The sequence below is a fragment of the Lissotriton vulgaris genome, chromosome 12 (genome assembly GCF_964263255.1).
Source record: "Lissotriton vulgaris chromosome 12, aLisVul1.2, whole genome shotgun sequence".
In the NCBI taxonomy this organism is placed as follows: domain Eukaryota; kingdom Metazoa; phylum Chordata; class Amphibia; order Caudata; family Salamandridae; genus Lissotriton; species Lissotriton vulgaris.
The window spans coordinates 413,160,164-413,180,385 of record NC_141700.1 but is presented as its reverse complement, the minus strand read 5'-3'; the positions used below and the strand labels follow the sequence as shown (position 1 = coordinate 413,180,385).

The following is a 20,222-nucleotide window of genomic DNA, read 5'->3' as shown; positions in this document are numbered from 1 at the left end:
GAGCGGCGCAGAAACGCGCCGCGGTACACGGGCCAGGTGCCGTTTTGTTGGAGCATGAAGAGTGCTAACAAGGTCGTGAGCCAAGCAACACAACCCACTGGGGGTCGGAACTTTTTTGATATTTTGCACAGGCACTGCTGCTCACTTGAGGAATACCAAAACTACAAGGACCATGCAGCCACGGGAGCGGCTACGCCCTGTGGGCGGGGCTTAACAGTTGAAATTATTGCCAGAAGGTGCAGGACCTGTGCTAGTCGAGTCTGCTGCCCATGAAGAAGTGAGTCATCACGAAACGCGTTGGCATTAAGGACTACAATTTGGTGAAGCCTGTCTCCCCTTTGTTAACGCCCTCCAATAAAGAATTTGAGGCTATGGAACTACCTGGCGAGTGATCTTTCACAACAGGCAAACTTGTGTTTGAATAAATATATATATATATATATATATATATATATATATATATATATATATATATATATATATATATATATATATATATATATATATATATATATATATATATATATATATATGTAGATATATAGATAGATAGATATATCCTACTGGCGGTCGCCAGTAGGTAGTTATAGTTAGGACCTACTTTCCATAGAAAATCTGCAACATTCTATTAGGAATATCTTTGGCGCCGGTGGGCGAATCTTCGCGAATTTCTCCAAGAAAATGGCCTGCTCCGCTCCTTCCCTGAAAGTTTGGGGGTGATTTGTGAAGCAGGGGCCGAGAAAAAGGGGGGTCTCAAAACGTGTTTTCCCCATGCATTTCTCCATAGGACCTTTAGCCAGGACTACAGCTTGAACGGCTGAACGGAATTACACCAAATTTGGCAAAAAGGTAGCGTTCGGTTCGCAGATCACGCTTTTTGTTAAATGGTGTAAATCCGTTCAGTACTTCCTGAGAAAATCCTAAGTAAAATCCTAAGTATATCTATAGGAGCTTACCATAAGCTTACAGTACTCTGTACCTTCCTGAGCTGAATGCTAATTGGCTGTCAACACTCCAAAAGAGGAAGCGTTGGCAGCCATCTTGAAGAAAGCAGAAAACAAACGCGCAAAACACGCAAAGGGGGCAGGGTAGACACACCCTGACCCCCTAGGCCTGCTCAGGGGGTCCCACAATGTTTTTAAAATCGCGGGATACGCGTAGGTACTCAGTGAAGAAAAAAAAAAAACCCAGTCTGCTTTTTTGAAAATTAGCCCCCGGGGGGACCAAATCCTGGGGGCAAAATGAGCAGCTAATCTCTCTGCAACGCAGCTCCCTGGCACATACTGGAGGTTCCTGGTGGGCTAGTTGGTCCCCAGGGACCCCCAGTATGGAAGGGGAATTAGTTCCCCCTCTGAAGAAGCACCAGAGGGCTGCGTTGCAGAGAGGTGTAATGAGACCATGCCCCTTTTTTCACCTCTCTGCAACACAGCCCCCTGGCGCATACTGGAGGTTCCTGGTGGGCTAGTTGGCCCCCAGGGACCTCCAGTATGCAAGGGGAATTAGTTCCTCCTCTGAAAAAGCGCCAGGGGGCTGCGTTGCAGAGAGGTGTAATGAGACCATGCCCCTTTTTACACCTCTCTGCAACGCAGCCCCCTTGGCGCATACTTGAGGTTCCTGGTCGGCTAGTTGGCCCCCATGGACCCCCAATATGCAAGGGGACTTATTCCCCCAACTTAGAATGCAGTACGGGGCGTGTTTGCACAGTGGTGAAGGTAGGGGGCGGGGCTAGAGGTGATATGTGTGCAAACATGCCCTGTGGCGCGTTTTAAGTTGGGGAATTAATTATTCTTCAATCCAGAGGTCTCCTAGGGGCCAACTACGGAGCTGCGTTGCAGAGTGTTGTAAAAAGGGGGCGTGCCCTCTGAATACCTGTCTGCAACGCAGCTCCCTGGCGCATACTGGAGGTACCTGGTGGGCTAGTTGGCTCACAGTGGACCTCGGGATTGAAAAGGAGTTAATTCCCCAACCTAAAATGCGCCACAGGGCGTGTTTGCACACGTTACCTCATACCCGCCCCCTTTCTTCACTATTGAGCAAAATATTCCTGCAAAATCAGCCGAACTACGAATTCCAATTTACTCACCTGTTATCACAAGAGACGTCAGTACTGCATCTTTGAGCGCAGTACTGATCCTGAAAAGTAATTCTAACCATACTTACAGTAACTTGAATTTCCTTCCATAGGCTAACATTGACTGATTTCACTTGGAATTTTTTTTAAGTGTGGAGTTTTGGAACTTTAAAAAATTCCTCTAAAATCAGCAGAACTACGAATTCCGATGTACTCACCTGTTATAAGGAGATACCTCATTGCTGCATCTTTCAGCCCACTACTGATCCTGAAAAGTAATTGTAACCATACTTACAGTAACTTGAATTTCCTTCCATAGGCTAACATTGACTGGGTTCACTTGCAAATTTTTCTAAGTGTGGAGTTTTGGAACTTAAAAAAATTCCTCAAAAATCAGCCGAACTACGAATTCCGATTTACTCACCTGTTATCAGGAGAGACCTCAGTGCTGCATCTTTCAGCCCACTATTGATCTTGAAAAGTAATTCTAATCGTAGTTACAGTAACTTGAATCTCCTTTCATAGGCTAACATGTTTTACTTGGAAATTCTTCTAAGTGTGGAGTTTTTGAACTTTAAAAAATTCCTCAAAAATCAGCCGAACTACGAATTCCGATTTTCTCACCTGTTATCACGAGAGACCTCAATGCTGCATCTTTCAGCCCACTATTGATCCTGAAAAGATTGTCTAATCATAGTTACAGTAACCATAGGATATCATTGCCTGCTATATAAAATAAATATAAAGTAAAAAAATATTTAAAAAAAATAAAAATATTACAATTTCAATATTTTTAAAAACATTTTTTTTCAATTCATATAAAAATATGTAATGTAATTTAAAAAATAAAATCTTAAAATAAATAATTTAAAATAATGTAGTAAATCAGTATAAAAAATAACAATACTTTTAAAAATTATCATTTACAAAACCTTTGAAATTCACTGAAAAAACAATAGGTTTCAGCCACTTTATAGTTAGGAATTAGCATTTAAAAAACCTTAGAAATTCACTGAAAAAAACAGGTTTCAGCCACGTTATAGTTAGGAATTAGCATTTAAAAAACCTTAGAAATTCACTGAAAAAAACATAGGTTTCATACATGTTATAGTTAGCTGGACATTTCATGCATACAAAACCATTGAAATTCCCCCGTTATAGTTAGTTCAGCCAACTATAACTCGCGCACCCGCAATGCACTGCTGATGACGTCACATATTACATCACTCATGACATGGTCAGTGCCATCACTCATGACATCACTCTCAATTACATCAGTGGGACTGGATGTGCACCATAGATCTTTGGGATGCTTACTTCCATATTTCAGTTATAGAAAGTTTGGGGAAATTTGAGGTTCCTGGTGGGCAACAACCACTTCCAATACTGCCATTCGGACAAAAACACATTCAATCTATTCATGCCTGGACAATTGGCTGATGAAAGCCTCAATATCACAGGAATCTCTGCACCATTATCAAATATATCCTCATCTATTATGTTGGCATGTATGCTGGACAGGGATCTTCACCCATGCAGAAAACTTCAAATGCCCATACTTCGTCTCCAGGTACTATCAACCATGAACAATGAGTATGCGCTTTTGACTTGTCTCAGATGTTTCTGTACACCTTTCCTCTAATCCCTTTGATTCCACCAGTACTAACCATGCTGCTTTATTACATTGCCAGGATCGTAACTTCAGAGTGGTGGTTCCCTAACCTTTTACATCTGTTGAATCGCCCACACAGGAAAATGCTGTACATAACATCTACTGCACAAGTTTTATGTCCAGTTTCTGCAAACCTTCCTTCATTGAACGTAGCAGTGTGGCTCCTGAGCTCATACATATAGGCCATTTACATCTGCCACAAGAGTTGTTACATTTTGAAAGAGGCTAAGTGTGATTCAGCCAGAAAATCGTACACTGAAATGAAAGAGATTCTGTATCTGGCATGTATTTAGAACAGCCGCTGGTGTCAAGAAGAGGCGATACTGCCTTACTTTCTCCTCTTAGCAAGGCCTGAATTGCACTTCTTTTCTTTACATGTTCTGTCTCTTACTTCCTTTTACAAACTTCTTTCTTTTCAATGCGTGTCTTGAAGAATTTCTTTGGGGTATTCAGATGATATTTGCTCTTGATAGAACTTCTTCCCACATTGTGAAGTTTACATTGTGCTCTCTAAATTGATGAGTCCTGTCTTTGAACCGATCAGTATGCATAATTGCATCATCTAACATGGAAAACGAACTTGCTAGCAACTATATCTTCTCTTCGAAGTCAGTGAGATTCAGGCCATGTGCAACCTCGAATTCTCGAATTCTACACTATGTTCCAAAAGCACGAGATGGTACTGCAAAATCATTTGAGTTGCCTCTTTAAAGTAGTTTTAGATGTTCATGTTAATCTTATTATTTAAATGCCAGCTTTCATTCCAAAAGCATCCCCTCTTTTGGAGGGGTTCTTCACACTCTAGTGGTAGAAAGTGTTACAGTTCTATATAGACAAAATTAAAGATCTTGGTTGATTAATTCTAGGCCAGTTGAAACCATATGGCAAACAGAAGCCTCCCTGGTAGACCTAAAGTCCATTTAACGAAGCGGCAAAGGTGCTACGACAGCCTTTGGCAGACACATCCCCAGAAATCTACAAACCCTGTATTTTAGGTCTGTCCACATATTCACAAGACGTTGTCTTGAATCACACTCTGAGGCTCATGCCAAGATAGGCCAGTGTTCATTATAGAACCTCTGTGGGTAGATCACATGTTTTTTTTATCATTCCTCTGCTGTCTATATGGGATCAGCTTGCTATGCTATTCAGTGCTAATGGCTATTAATGATGATCCACTGGAGAGGAATTAAATGTTACTTACATGTAGTCCTGATTATCCTCCAGGGAAATACTTATTAAAGTTATAAGCAACTTTCCCATCTCCATGGAGAAATGGTGGAAGTAGTTTTTTTCATGACATTCCATACAATATTCTTCTGACAGAGCATGAGGGTATACTGATGAGTGGGACGACTTAAATGTGCAGCGTCTGTTTTTTAGTTTGTTTTCAGCAGCTAGTACTGACTGCCTACATTATCCTCCTTTCCTTTTAATGTTTTTTTTTAAAGGTTTGTGAAAGATGTTCCCATTGAAGGAGAACTTGGTTTACAGCTAAATAACTTTTCTTTCTATGTCTAAATCTAATTGCTATATAGTTTATACCGTGTTTCTTGGTAAACTGATTTTTGTGTGTTATTTCAAAACTGACATACATAAAGTAATTTTGTTTCTGATTATATATTTCACTGAGGTAGTGTGATAGTCCCTTTGGTACAGTATATGCACATAGCTCTATCAATACTAACTATTGATGTTTTGACAATAATTAGGGTCCCAGTAATCCCTCTCGGCCCGATAACAGGAGATACTGGCCTTATAGAAATCACAAGTTCTCATGGCATGCCACATTTTCTAATGTGTCTCCCTTTACAGTAAACCAGTGTGTATACCAGATCCCCCTGATAGTTCCAGATCTATGGGACTCCTTAATGATCGAATTGTGATCTAGCGGTATCTCCCTCCCCCACTAAGTTAATGATTCTCATTGTACCATTGACGCAAAAAATGGAAAATACTCGCGGGATTTATAGCCATCCTGAAATGGGCACATACTTTCTGACATCAGTAGCGGCTGGTAAAGAACAGGGGTGGCAGTGAGAAGGGAACAAAATATAAATAAAATTTTTAAAAACTTACCTTCTCACGGCCGCCATCTCTACTCAGCTTTACTTCCTGATGAGTCCTGGAAGCAGGAAGCACACAGGCTCCCCTAAGTCAATCACAACACTGCAATGAAGCTTTGTGATTGGTTTGAGCACCTGGGTTCGGCGCTCAGACACTGACTATGAGCCTATGCCTGTTCCCCACTAGGCTGTGCATTACAGCCTGGTGGGGAACATGCAAAGTGTGCATGACTGTATGGTCAGCCCAAGATGGTCGGGCAACCTGGAATGCGCACTTAAGTGCATGAACCACTCCTCCCACTGTGGCACAAGCCCCGCCCTAACCCAGCCCTGTAGCTATGAGAAAATGATAATAACGATGTTATTATCATTTTATTCTTCCTTTTTTCCTGAAAGCAGTGGGGGGGGGGCGCTCCTCCACCCTGGCGGAGGTGTCGCCCCTGCCTGACATGCTGCCTGTTGTGGTGATGTATGTTATCTCTTCTCAGTTTACAAGCATTACAGCCACATTTGTTCAGTACATTCACTGAGTGGGCTGAAAAAATTCGGAATGCATGTGAAATAGTTTGGAAGAGTTTGGTAGTTATGACAAAGCAACAAGTCCAATTATATTTCCAAATACAAGATGAGTTTTTTTTTCTTCAAGGACAACAATTCGGGAAAATGTGGAAATGATCAAACTCCAGAAGCAATTGGTGGAAAAAAACACTTCTTTAACAGCACTTGAAGGGAATGTTCAACAACTTCAAGAGGTAATGTATGTGATGCAGCGATACAGAGAAACAGCAGTGAGCATGCGTGTTTATGCACACAGAATGTCTCCTACAAACATTCCACTGGTACAACTGCCAAGTAGTTTAATCTATCTACTTAAAATAAATCATGCTGGAATGTTTAGAAGTAACGTTCCACATATTCTGCCACTTTCCTGCTGTGACCTTGTATTTTTAACCCTTCCACGTAGTGGTGCCACTGGAAAATGCTTCAAAAGTTGTTAAATCAAGCTTGCATATCTGTATCTCTCACACATGGGTGCGTTAGGCGGCTGATCTGCCTACAATGATCGCTTATGCGCCCTATTTCTTTTTCTCTCTGACAGTATACAGTAGAACGTGGTTCACTAATGATTATAAAATCCTTTGAGGGGCCTTGTCTGTGGTTATTTTTTTATTTTTAATCGCTTTTTTGCTGTTTTTATCACCCTCTCTTCTCATTTTCCTTCAATTCGGGAAGAGAAGAATGTACCTCAACCTTATGGCTTTATGTCACACAGCAACTTACCTGCTTAGCTTCTGCATCGCCTACCGAGCAAGCACTCATCTGGTACATGGTTTTGCTATGTGTTCTACCAGTAGTTCAGAACAAACTCACCTGCAAGCGGAGTAAGAGTAAAACAATCCTGCAAGATGTGCGACTCAATAGGGAGAAAAGCCAAGAAGCGAGCATAGCATTACTACCTATGGGACGTGGTCCAGAGTACATTTACTGGTTTTGAGGTAGCAAGATGCCTTTCTCTCAGTGACCTTCCATCAGGGGCCTAGCTTCAGGGTGGGGGGGTGATTGGGGATTTACACCCCCCTAAAAAATGTATTTATTTTGTAAATGGTTAGGTGCAGCAGCTTTCAGTTGGAGGTGTCGGTCCGTTTTTTCACCATGAGATTTTAATTACTCACTCAGACAAAAACACGCTCATCTGTTTTGAAGACCTTAAAACATAGTAATTTTACTAAGTTCTGTGTTTTAAGTACCCTCACAATCCACACTTTCCTTTTCCGCTGGCCCTTAAGCCCTCCTCATGCACTGCTTCTCATATAATGATTAACATAATATGCCGACCTGATTGTTGAGAATTCTGAAGCTCAAATCCCCCACTCCCAGTCTTACTGACCAAGCTACGCCCCTGCCTTCCCCCTCCTGCATGGCAGTCACTTTCGTTGGCCCTAGGCTAGTGATTTAAATAACCCTGTGAAAGTTCAATGCACCGTGCCACGTGACAATCTTAAACCCAGTACCAAACAACCTGTCTAAACGAGATTTAGGGAAGTGTCGCAAAGCACCCTGGAATCAAGGGCCCTTCATTGGCAATATTTCCTTTAGTTCCAAAGACTATTTTGGAGTCAGACAACTCTTTATGAACATTGGGATCCCAAGCTGGCTTTGCGTTATGGGGTTGAGAATGATTCATCTACGTTACACCTCATATGTGCCAACATTTGGAACAGAAAGTAGAGAGGATTAAAAGGCAAACAAATATCGGAATAGTCGGTTTCCTCATTAACTGGCATTGAAGTGGAGGGTTTCTTTCTCCAAGGGAGAGTAAGAGGAAACAAACCTTGTATCTAGGTCTGGGTTAGCGGCTCAGCTCTTTGTATCATAAAATGTTACCAAATCTTTAAAAAAAAAATCAAAAAATATAGTGGGCGCTGGCTGTTACTGTCTCACTTCATCCTTTTCCGCTCTTTGGTTCATTGTTACAACTTGCAGGAAGTGCTTCCATTTGAATGCACAAGGGATTATTTTAAGTCTGGAAAGTACACTTAGTCATTCCTCTGTTTATCCCATTCAATTATTTATCGCCGGTTTGCTTCTGTACAGAAATCAATCTTTTCTTAGACCTCGCTTACCAGACAGTGCAATTTACAGTGGTCGTAGATCCCGCCTGTTATTTACCATGGTTGGCTTTATTGCCACTCTCATTTGTTTGTTTCTTAATCAGTGGCCCGTATGTGTTCCTCCAATGAAGAAAAAACACTTTCGGACACATGAAAGAAATCTACTTGCGAGGGACGTTTATTACATTACAGAATATATCTCAAGCACAACATCAGACCCCACTACTAATCTTCACATTTTACTGGCTCCTTAAGTGCAACTTAATTTTCAACTCTACGCTCATTGCACACACTGCTGACTACTACTACACGTAAATGGCTCACAACTAAACTCTACATCTCTGTGCTGACTGATGGTCCAATAACGACAGATAAAGTATTATGAAGGTGAAATGAGGTACACAAGTGGATTGGACATTTTGTTGTTCAAGTTGTTATGTTGACTTCTAACTTGACTTCTAACTGTAATCTGCATATTATACACTTCAAATACCTACATACATTTACCATACCCCTGCAAAACTATCAGTATGGGTTAAAATAGGATGCATGATGTGTTCGATGTGTGGTTTTAGAGGCAAATTTTATACATTTGAAATGCGAATGACCCCAATTATATAAATACCGAAGAATGATCACTGAAGCCCTATCTGACCTACTTCTCGAAAAAAATAGAACAGAAACTATGTACATGTCTTCTAGACTTTAAGGATGTGCAACCAGCAATGTTCAAATCTGCGACAATTACACTGTTGCTTGTCAAAAGAGGATATGCTGGGGTGAAAGGAAAATGCCCACGAAACAGCAATTGATTTCAGATCTTGTCTACTGTAGAGAACATTTGGAGATATATGCTGAGGAACTGCCAGAGCCATCACAACCCAAAAAACAGATCAGGCCCCATGTCAACTTATTTGTTTAGTATGATGTAGAAACCTTAAAAATGATTGGGTTTACACAGACAATATAGTAAAATGATGCGACAGATGCATATGTTCTGCTAGATGACGGTACACTTTAAGCAGAGATTTGTCTGTGATCCTAAATTCTTTGTTTATTCCTTTCTATTTGTTAGCATTTATGTGATCAAAATACCAACAAATAAAAATGAAAAAAGACAGAGATCATGGCCTGCAGACAGTGGCCAAAATAGCAGCCTATTACCATATGGCCCAAGTAGTTTGAAGCACTTCCAACAACTTCAAAAGAAGTAAGAAACCTAGGAGGAAAAATTAATCCATACCTATCATTAATGCTGCATATCAACATGGTAACAAAGAGCCTTATGCATAATTAAAACACTGTGTCACATGTTCCCAACCATAAATACCAAAAATGTTACAAGGTATCCTCACACTTGTAATCTTCAAGCTTGACTATGCCTACAGCCTGTACCTCGGGGTACCCAGTTCATCATACGACAAATACAACTAATTCAAAATGATCCCAGTTCTGCAGTCATTCTACTGGCTACCTATAGCTAGAAGAGCAATGATCAAACAATCTACATTGTCCAGAGAGCCTTCTAAAGAAAGGGGCCACTATACTTAGATTTTAAATTCAAGCTTTACAAACTAAACAGGACACTGCACTCCTAGCTTGCATCACAGATCGTCATGCCACCTTACTATAAGAGATCTATAGCAGGTGCTGCTTTTCCAGTACTGGCTGCCAAGCTCTGGAATGCAATACCAGCCATGGTTTTAAACATTGAGGAGAGTATACTCTTCAGATGAGATTTGAATACATGGCTATTTCCAAGATAACTACATTGTTCTTGGAATAGGCTACCAGAATGATAATTTCACTTTCAAGTACAATCTACACTTTACAGACCACAGTATGGAGCATCCCAAACAGCATACTACTTTCTAACACCAGCTAAGTTGTGAAGGGCTCATCTTGGATGTATATGGTAATATCAATTCATATACAACTCTTCTGCTATATACTTCTATGCCCAGGTGCCAACTGGATCCGTAATGTTTTCATAGCCCTCCCACATCGGTAGGGATCGATTGCTGTATGTCAATGCCAGAATCAAAGTCATTGGAGCCATAAAGTGCCCCCCTTCTGGCTGTGTGATGTCAGTTCTCTTTTTTCCAAGCCTTTGACATACACCTGGAGCTCGCTTTGTGGAGATCTCTCTTAGAGATTTTACTACAAAACATTTTGGTGTAGCAATAACCATGTCACTCCCTAAATGTTTAGGGTTTAAAGCTTGTGTTGGATGTAATGGAGATTTGTCCATTGTAGAACCTCATAACGATTCCACCTTGTTCCTTGGCTCTGACCACGATACCAAAGCCAACAATTCCTTTAAAAGTATGTATGCTAAGGTATTTTAACTCGAGAGGGCGAAGGATTCTTTTGAGGTCCGTTTTCGTGCGATATATACACGATTCTGGCTTTTCAACTAAGATCTCCAGCAGAATTATACAAATCCTTGTAGTACGAACCCATCATAGAAGCGACTGCAGGGGGCTTTCTTTGTGAGAAACACTAGTCCTGATGATGGTCTTATAGATGCCAACAAACAAGACCGAAACGTCGACCAAAACATCAGCTCCACAGCATTTTTGCATTGAAAGAAACCTTTATATATCTTTGAATTTGGTCTTCTTCGCTTATTAATGGAGTTGATGATATGTTGTGAATTGAACGGTTAATTTACATGTACAGCTATTCATGACTTTTACTTGAAGATTGCTTCTTTTATAACCCCACGATTCAGATCCTTTGATTTGCTCAAATACAAGATTTTTCAGATATAATTAATTTGCTGTGTGCTTATTCTATTCTTCTCTCCTTGATTTTCATTGAATGTCGTTTGAAACAACTTAAGAATGTATAAGTTATCCTACAGATACAAGTGGGTTTAATTGCTTAATGAACGCTTGATTGACATGTGTCAAATTATATGTACTTAGTCAACGAACAAAATCCCTTGTAGTCACCTCTTACCTTAATTAAGGCCTTGAAAGAGCAGGAAGCCAAGCTCTTCATGTCCAGAGCCCTTGAGGACACCCAACTACATAAATCATGCCTGATCAAGATCAATAAAGTCTTCCTCCTCGAGGTTGTGTAACAAGTACAAGACTAAGGGAGACATGGGGAATCTTCTGAGCACCACTCCAAAGGTAGGTCTCCAAAATAATCCCTTCATATGGAGGAATTGCCTTTGGAGGCAGAATCAGTCGAAGATCCAATCCAATTTGGCATGTCGTTTGTGTCTCGTAGCTATCCGATGCCAACATCCAAGGCCCTGGATGGGGCCAGATCCATGGCGAAGTCCTTATGCCTTTCTGGAGTTCCGCACTCCGGAATCAGACCGTACCTGGTTCCTCATGGCAATGTGTGATCCCTTCAGAGGATTTATGGTGCCTTCTAGACCTTTGGGTGTGTCAGGTGTCTTTCTGTCGACGGGCTCTCCCTCCATGCCGTTTTCTCCTTTTTTGTCCTTGTCCTCCATACCAGTGACTGGAACAGCACCAATGCTGTTTCAGTTGATTCTAGTGGCATTGATACCTCTCAGGAGCTTGGCTTGGACCCTACTATTGGCCTCTGGTTGCTGGATTTTATCCCTTATTACTCATATATTACCATATTAGTGGAGGTGCTTGAACTTCCTTTGCCCTCTGTTGAGACAAAGTTGAACATCCTTACAGTGGCCCTTCAGCTTTTCACATAAGATTCAGAGCAATTAGTCCCCTTCAACGATGTCCTCCTGTACTCTATTTAGACCGCCTGTGAAAAATACATCACTTCAGCAGGATTGTAGTCAGATGATATTGCCCTTCACCCATCTTTTCTCACTTCTCACCCTTCACCAGAGAGTCTAGCTATTCAAGCTTCATGCTCTACTAAGCAGGCTACTGGGGCATTTTCCACAGCTCCTGCTGATAGATAATCTAAGAGATTGGAGGCCTTTATGGTTTAAATGTTTTATTATTCTCATCAAAACAGAAAAAACAAAGACCACATTCAACATTCGGTATATTAGTGCTGAGCCACTGGCACGGAATCCCCATCAAGCGGAAGGCAGTAGAAATTATTATCAGTGTCTGTTGGATAGGGTTCCAGCCACAGGAAATATGGGTCTCGAAGTCTCCCCCTCTTCTCCCCCTCCCTCCCTTGTCCCCTCCTTGTCCATTTAAGCAAAGCAAGAGGAAAGAAAAACAAAGTATAATACAACAGCCCTCGGTCCCAGATATGAGGATGCACGTTAAACCTCAGGTCGGGTTTTCCGCTTGCGCGGCTGAGCTTTGGGTTCTTCGATTGGGGTGTCTGCTAGACGCAGTAAGCGCAGGTACCGGGGGCAGCTTAGTTCCCTGAATTCTCCCGTGAGTAGGGTCAGAAACGGCCACAAAAGTGCAGCAAACTTCTCTCCTCGCCCCGCTTTTGCCAGTGACAACTTCTCCATCCCTAGTATCATCCACAATCTATGTAACCAGCCGGAGTATGGGGGGAGCTGCGTGGTCCTCCAGTGCGCCACAATGTTCTGGACAGCTGCCCCTAGTGCTATCGCTATAAGCCTTCCCCTCCTGGATTTTAAGGGATACATTAGTGTGTTGGGGAGCCCAAGGAGGACATAGGCCGGGAATCTGGGAAGTTGAGTGTCTAAGTGGGAGTCTATCTCATCCAGGATGGAGCTCCAGTAGGGCTGCAAGCGGTCACAGCTCCATAGCAAGTGTTCTAATGTGCCGAGTTCTCCACAGCCCCTCCAGCAACGGTCACTGACGCGGGGATCCCATTAGTGTAAGCGTTCTGGTGTGTGGTACCAGTACATGGTCACCTTGATCAAGGTCTCTGTGAGCCCGGTGTGATAGGCCGAGTGCCTGGCCCTGTGATATATGCCTTCCCATTCTTTATGTGTAAGTTGTCTCCCCAAGTCTCTCTCCCATCTGACCCTCCCTGCGTTGTATGTGTATTTATTGGTGAGGAGGAGTTGTTGGTATAAATCTGATATTAGTTTCTTATCTGATGTGCGCGTCAGCAACCACTTTTCGTAAGGGGTGAGAAAGCGTTGTGCGCCTGGTCTGATTGTTGGCTGTAAAGCCCAGTGTCGAGCTTGCAGGTAGGGTAGGCGATCCTCTTCCGATATGCCATAGTTCTTCACTTTCTGAAAGGGCAGGATCCCGTTCAGGTAGAACATGTGTCCCCAAGTCCCTGCAGGCCGTGCGCCTCCAGGCTGTAAACGCCCTAGGATCCAGGCCTGGGGGAAAATCGGGGTTGTCGAAGAGCGGGGTCATCGAGGAGGGAAACGAAGTAAGGCGGTGTTTGACCGCCACCTTGTCCCACACCTCCATGACCGTGCTAGTGATTTGTGACGAGTATAGGTTGGGGGGCCTATGGCAATGAGGCAGGAACGGGATTCCCTGGAGGGGTCTGGCGGCTACTGCCTGGTCTTGAAAGAGCCAGTGTTTACCTGACTCTAGTTGGTGCCATTCCACCAGCGTACGAAGTTGCGTTGCTTGGTAATATAAAGTAAGATCAGGAAACCCTACCCCGCCGTGTTCGGGGGGGGAGTATTGCTATCGCATGCTTGAAGTGCGGACGTCGACCGTTCCAGATGAAGTGTGCTAAATCGGACTGCGCTCGTTGGAGCCAACCCATTGGAGGTCGCAGCGAGAGGGTCTGGGACACATAAAAGAATTGCGGCAGTAGGGTCATCTTGACGGCAGTAATCCGCCCCAGCCAAGAGAACGAGTGCCGCTTCCATTTCCTAAGGTCCTCGTTGAGGCGTGCGCGGAGCATAGTATAGTTGGCGTCTGCGGTAGCTTGCAGGGTTGGGGTTAACAGTACTCCCAAGTATGGGATCGATGAGTCGGACCACTTCAGATCAAACTCACCCTTGGCCTTGGGGGGCGCTAGAGGGCGCACTTGCGGAATGGCTGCCTAGGTGCGTAGCTCCCGCTCCTTGGTAAATAATCCTTCATAAATCCTGCGCCACGGGGTGCTGTATCGCCTCCACATTTCGGATCCTGCTTCAGGTCATCGCTATCAACAATCGACCCAACTCTGAAGGTTCTGCGTGCTCCGAGGCCGGAGTTACGGGCTGCTGAACTTTGCCCGGTAATTGCTCTGGAGCTGCCGTGAGCGGGTGGCCGGCCGCTGCTGCTCACGCGACCCTGGGGACTGCCACGAGGCTCTGGGCCGCAGCACAACGCGGCTGCTGATATCCTGTTGGGGCGTTGCGTGGGGGCTGAAACGGAGGTAAGCGGCTGCCGATCTCTCCGCCGCGGGACCCCCTCCCCCCCCCCCCCCCTCCCCCTGCTGCTGTTGGCTCCCGTCGTCGGCGCTGAGGAAGGATCTGCTCCCCACACGGCGGAGAGGACTGCAGGGCCGAGCGGCCCCCCGAGCTATCGCGTCGGCCCTCCGCCTGACTGACGCTCCTGATTTGAGCAGCGCGAGCTGTCGGGCCCACTGACCGAGGATTAGAACCGGCCCCTCTGCACCTGGCGCCGCCATTACGAGCCGCATTTGCCGATGAAAAGCCCCTGCACTGTCTTAAGAGTGGGGAAAGCTATCGCCTGTTTTGTGGGTGCGTGGCTGCCACGCGGAGAGACCCTGGACTGCTCCCCTGAGTGACGCAACCCTTTGCAGCGCACTACCTAGTAGGGAATCGCCATTACTTGCCCTACTGGTTTGGATCCTGGTGATTGCTGTGGCCACTTATACCCAGGCCGCTTCCCTGCCGGCACTTAGCGGGGAGTGTCTAATACCACGCTTGCCTGGCGCTAGCTGATTGACCCCTACACCATTATAGCGCTTGGAGGACGCGCTGCACTGCTTACAGACTGCGCCCCCCTTATAGTGCCCTCTCCGGGTGGACTGTGCTCATATATCCCACAGACGCAGGCTGTACTACCATTCTGCTTCCTGGCCTGGAAGCCGTCCCCGGACACCGCCATGGGACGGACTGAGAATCGCCAACCTAAGCTGAGTTTCGACAGCGTGAAAAAAGGCGCCAAATCGACGCAGATGAATCCTGGGCCTAGCGCATCTTCTCCGCAAGCTACCCCACCTCCTACTAATGATGTGGACCTTACCAACCTGATTCAGGAGATGAGACAGGGTTTCGCCACTGTCGTTGAGAAGGTGGATGGTGTCACGGCCCGGCTGGATGCTTTGGTACACAAGGTCGACCGCCATGAGGAGCGAATCACGACCGCGGAGCAGCGAATATCCGATAACACTGATGTCGCCTCGACCCATACGGCGCAACTGGCCAGGATGGATAATTTACTCCGGATTATAGCGGCAAAGAATGAGGACTTGGAAGCACGCAGCCGCCGGAACAACATACGCATCACCAATGTGCCGGAGTCCACAGATACGGGTAGGATGGAACTGTACGTTGAAAAATTGCTCAGAGGCTCGATCGGAGAGGATGCTTTTTCGCCTCAATTTATTGTGGAGAGGGCCCACCGCTCCCTGGCGCCTGTGCCTAAGCCTGGCCTTCCACCAAGGCCCATCATTGCTCGGCTCTTGAACTACCGTGATCGCGACACTGCCCTCAGAGCGGCCCGGACCCAAAGATCGCTGCAGTATGACGGGGTTACTTTCTCCGTCTACCCAGACTTCACGCCGATGGTTCAGGAATGAACGGCGCAAGTTTCTGCCGGTGAAGAAGAAGTTACGGGAGGCCCAGATAGACTATGCTCTCTTGTACCCTGCGAAGCTTCGAGTTACCCATCAGGGTAAGCAAAGATTTTTCACCAACCCACAAAAAGTAGAGGACTTCTTAAAATCGATACGAAGGGCACGCAGGGACAACGATGCTGCTGCAGATGAGCAGGAGGATGCCGACCTATCACCAGCGCCACATGACGACTAGCTGTCCATATGCACTACGAATCGAATCTTCTCCACGCCAGCTGGCACTTACCCAGCGGCTCGGACTTCGGACGTTGGGGTGATTCATGAACGATGGACCCGCATGGACTCTGCACCCCTGGGGTAATGTACACCAAGGACCACTTTCTCGGCCCTAGTCTCCACCGAGGGCGGTACAATTCTGGAGCTAAGGACCGGGAAGTGGCTGTGCGCACTCTATGTTTTACCCCTACTGGGTGATCCCCATAGTCCTGTTACTGTTTTTGTTGTTCGTGCTACTACAGTTGGAGGGGGAAGGGGGGAGGGGGGACTACTGGGGGGGCTATGCGGCCACTGGCATGATTGGGATGCTGGGGTGGGTGGGGGGAGGATGGGCTTTGAGAGGCTTTCATTGACTAGACTGTGTATGTGTACAGTGACCTGGTGTATATTCTGGCACTGGCGGGGCGGAGGTGGTTGCATTATGCGGCCCTCTCGGGCACCACCATGTTCATTGTTGCTCTGTCCATGGCTGTTTTGAATGCGAAAGCGCAGCTGACATGCTTATCTTGGAATGTCCGGGGATTGAATAATGCTAAGAAATGCCGAAATGTTATTGCCTACCTCGATAGACATCATATACAGGTTGCCATGTTGCAGGAGACACATCTGCCCGCACAGAGCAGCGCCACTTTTGCGAAAAGATGGGCCGGAAACCGTACTTTTTCCTCGTATTCGACTTATGCAAGAGGTGTGGCAATTCTCATCGCCCGAAATGTGCCTTTTCAAAGATTTGGAGAAGTGGTGGACAGAGAGGGCCGTTATGCTCTGTTGTGGGGCAGAATAGGCCGCGATATATACCTGTTTGTGTCCATATATGCACCAAATGTTGATACACCTGCCTTTTTTACCACTCTATGGGGCAAGATTGTGGCTGTTGGGGCACGACACGTAGTCTGGGGTGGGGATTTCAACCTAGCGCTGATGCCCTCCTTAGACAGAGCGGATGGTGTTAGCTCCTAGGCATTGGAGGGAGTTGTGGAGGAGGGTGGTCTTTTAGATGCCTGGAGACATTTACATCCTCATAGAAGGGAGGGTACACACTTCACTTCTCACACCGGGACATGGGCACGCTTGGATTACTTTCTGGTCACCAGGGGTATTGCTGCGGAGCTGGTGGGGGTGAATCATCTGCCAAGAACCTATTCTGATCACAGCCCTGTGTTTTTGCGGTTCCGTACTCCTGGGTGGGACACTCCGCGACCGCAGTGGAGACTACGCCCTGACGTACTTCTTGACAACCTGTTTCGCACTGAGCTGGGGGAGGAGATAGCGGATTTCTTTCCTAGAAATAAGGGGTCGGTTGAGTCAGTCGAACACATATGGGAGGCGTTCAAGGTCACTATCAGAGGGTACTGCATATCTAAGAGCCACGGGGTACTACGTGATATTTTACATTCGATTACCACACTGGAAAAGGAACTACGAGCTCTGCAACTCCGCATGATATCAGAAACTGACCCAGAACTGCATGCTACCTTTAGGGAGACACTGTCAAGGTATGAGGAGGAGACTGCCAGGGAGGCGAAATACCGGGGTAAACATTGGACAGCCCGAAAATACTGTGAAGGTGATAGGCCTGGGAAGGTGCTTGCTGCGCTCACGCAACCTTCACGGGTGCATAATACCGTACTAGAACTCATTGATGCCTCTGGCACCACTATCAGAGACTCGGATGCGATACTGCACACATTCACAGCACACTACTCCTCACTTTACACTTCCACGGTAGAGACAGATGCGCCATATGCTGCATACCTCAACGATGTGGCGTTATGCTGGCTCAGCGATGGGGACAGGGAATTTCTTGCGGCGCCTTTTGAGCTCGATGAGGTTCGCGAGGCCATCATGGCCCTTAAGAATGGCAAGGCTCCAGGACTCGATGGCATACCTGCCGAGTTTTACAAAGCCTACATCGACATTATGGCACCCGTGCTCCGCGAGGTGTTTACGGAATCCCTTGCTGACGGGGTACTTCCCTGTTCTATGCGCGAGGTAGTGATCACCTCCCTCTTAAAGCCGGATAAAGATCCCACATCATGCGATTCTTACCGTCCACTCTCCCTCTTAAACTGCGATGTCAAAATAGTTGCTAAGGTACTGGCCACCCGGCTGTCGCTATTAATGACCAGACTTGTATTGCCTGATCAGTCTGGCTTTGTAGCGGGCAGATCTACGTCCCATAACCTTCGCACCCTCTTCTCCTTGCTCCGCATGGTTCACCCTGACACTCCTGTGGCAGCTGTATTCCTCGATGCCACCAAGGCGTTCGACTCGATCGAGTGGCCTTACCTCTTTTCGGTTCTTGCCAGCATGGGGTTCCCTAAATTGTTTCTATCTTGGGTCCGCCTTCTATATACGGATCCCACGGCAAGGGTGCTAATTAATGGACGCCTGTCACATCCTATCGCACTCACAAGAGGCACCCGTCAGGGATGCCCACTCTCTCCCCTGTTATTTGCCATTGCGGTTGAGCCACTCACTTGTCGCTTACAACAGTTGCATCGAACTGGGGCAGTGCAGTGCCTGCAGCGGCAAATTGACGTATCCCTTTATGCGGATGACATCACGCTGTACGTTAAATATCCTGAGACACACCTCAATCCCCTACTTCGTGAATTTATTCTGTTTGGCGGGGTGTCAGGAGTCCACATCAACTGGGCCAAGTCGCAATTTTTCCCCCTAACAGATGCGGTACATGCCTTCCCTCTCGATTACCCATTGGAGTGGTGTCGTGAGGATCTTCGTTATTTGGAAATCCGCATCTCTCGTGATAAGGACGAGACACTGCGATCCAATTATGGAGTGGCCATAACCAAATTGACTGCCTCCGTCGACAGGTGGATCACGCTGCCACTTTCCATGGCCGGGAGAGCCTCGCTCATAAAAATGGTGATATTACCCCGCTTTCTGTATCTTTTCCTCAAAATTCCCTATTTCCCTGGTGCCTTCTTCTTCAAGACGCTCCGAACGGAGTTGCGCAGGCTTTTCTGGGGAGGCAAGAGTCCCCGGCTAAAATGGTCGACGCTGACCGTTCCCTATGACAGGGGGGGTTTTGATGTCCCTGATTTTGAGGCATACTGCCAGTGCGCGCAGGTGCACTTTGCCTACCCCCTTCATGCCGCACATAGCGGTAGAGGACTGGATCGTGCACCCACTCCCGCTTAATGGACTGATGCACTGTCCTGAGACGTCCATAACCACACCGAATACCTCAGTTTCCTGCACCTTGGATGCGTGGCGCCGCATAGCTAAAAGTTTGTCGTGCCCATTGCTCTACTCCCCCAGGTTGCCGCTCGCCTATCACCCAAAACTTACCCTATTATCGGAACCGGGTTTCCGACATCTCTGTGATAAACTGCATGTCACTTGCTAGGGTGATTTGTTCCATGAGGGTCACTTCAAATCGGTAGACCTATTTTTCAAAACACATGAGCGTACTCCCCTCGAGCTCTTTTATTACATCCGTTTGCGTGCGGGGATGAGGGACATCTTACCCGACTACCCTGACGAGCCCGAGGTCCTGCCACCACTACACTTCCTCTTAGGATCGCAGGACGGGACACACTTGGTCTCTGGACTCTACCGTCAGATCCGCAGTGCTGCTCCAGAACCGGAATCCAATGCTCAGCGGCGCTGGTCTGCTGAGCTTGCCACTGATGTATCAGACGACCAATGTCACCATTGCTGTGCACTCACTTCCCGCATCTCTGCCAGTAGCAGATTAAAAATTATCCACTATAAATTCCTTCAGCGGGTGTACTACACGCCGGTGCGGAAACGTAGGTTCGGGTTGCGGTCCCGCAAGCGACTCGAGCTGAGGCAGTCGGCCCCGCGCCGCTCCAGGTCCCGGTCCCGGTCCCACGGGAGGTCGAGGGACAGGTCGCGAGGTCGGAGTCATCGAAGCTCCGGAAGTGGACACC

The 20,222-nt window shown here is 46.2% G+C and overlaps 1 protein-coding gene across 4 annotated transcripts in view; it reads left to right on the top strand.

Annotated features, from left to right (window-relative positions):
* RPGRIP1L (RPGRIP1 like) overlaps positions 1 to 20,222 on the top strand; it is a 1,159,147-nt gene that overhangs the window by 384,790 nt on the left and 754,135 nt on the right. For all 4 annotated transcript variants that reach the window (XM_086945185.1, XM_086945184.1, XM_086945187.1 and 1 more), the window contains exon 7: positions 6,456 to 6,561. In XM_086945185.1, the coding sequence (XP_086801311.1) occupies positions 6,456 to 6,561 (106 nt within the window). The remainder of the gene's footprint in view (positions 1 to 6,455; positions 6,562 to 20,222) is intronic.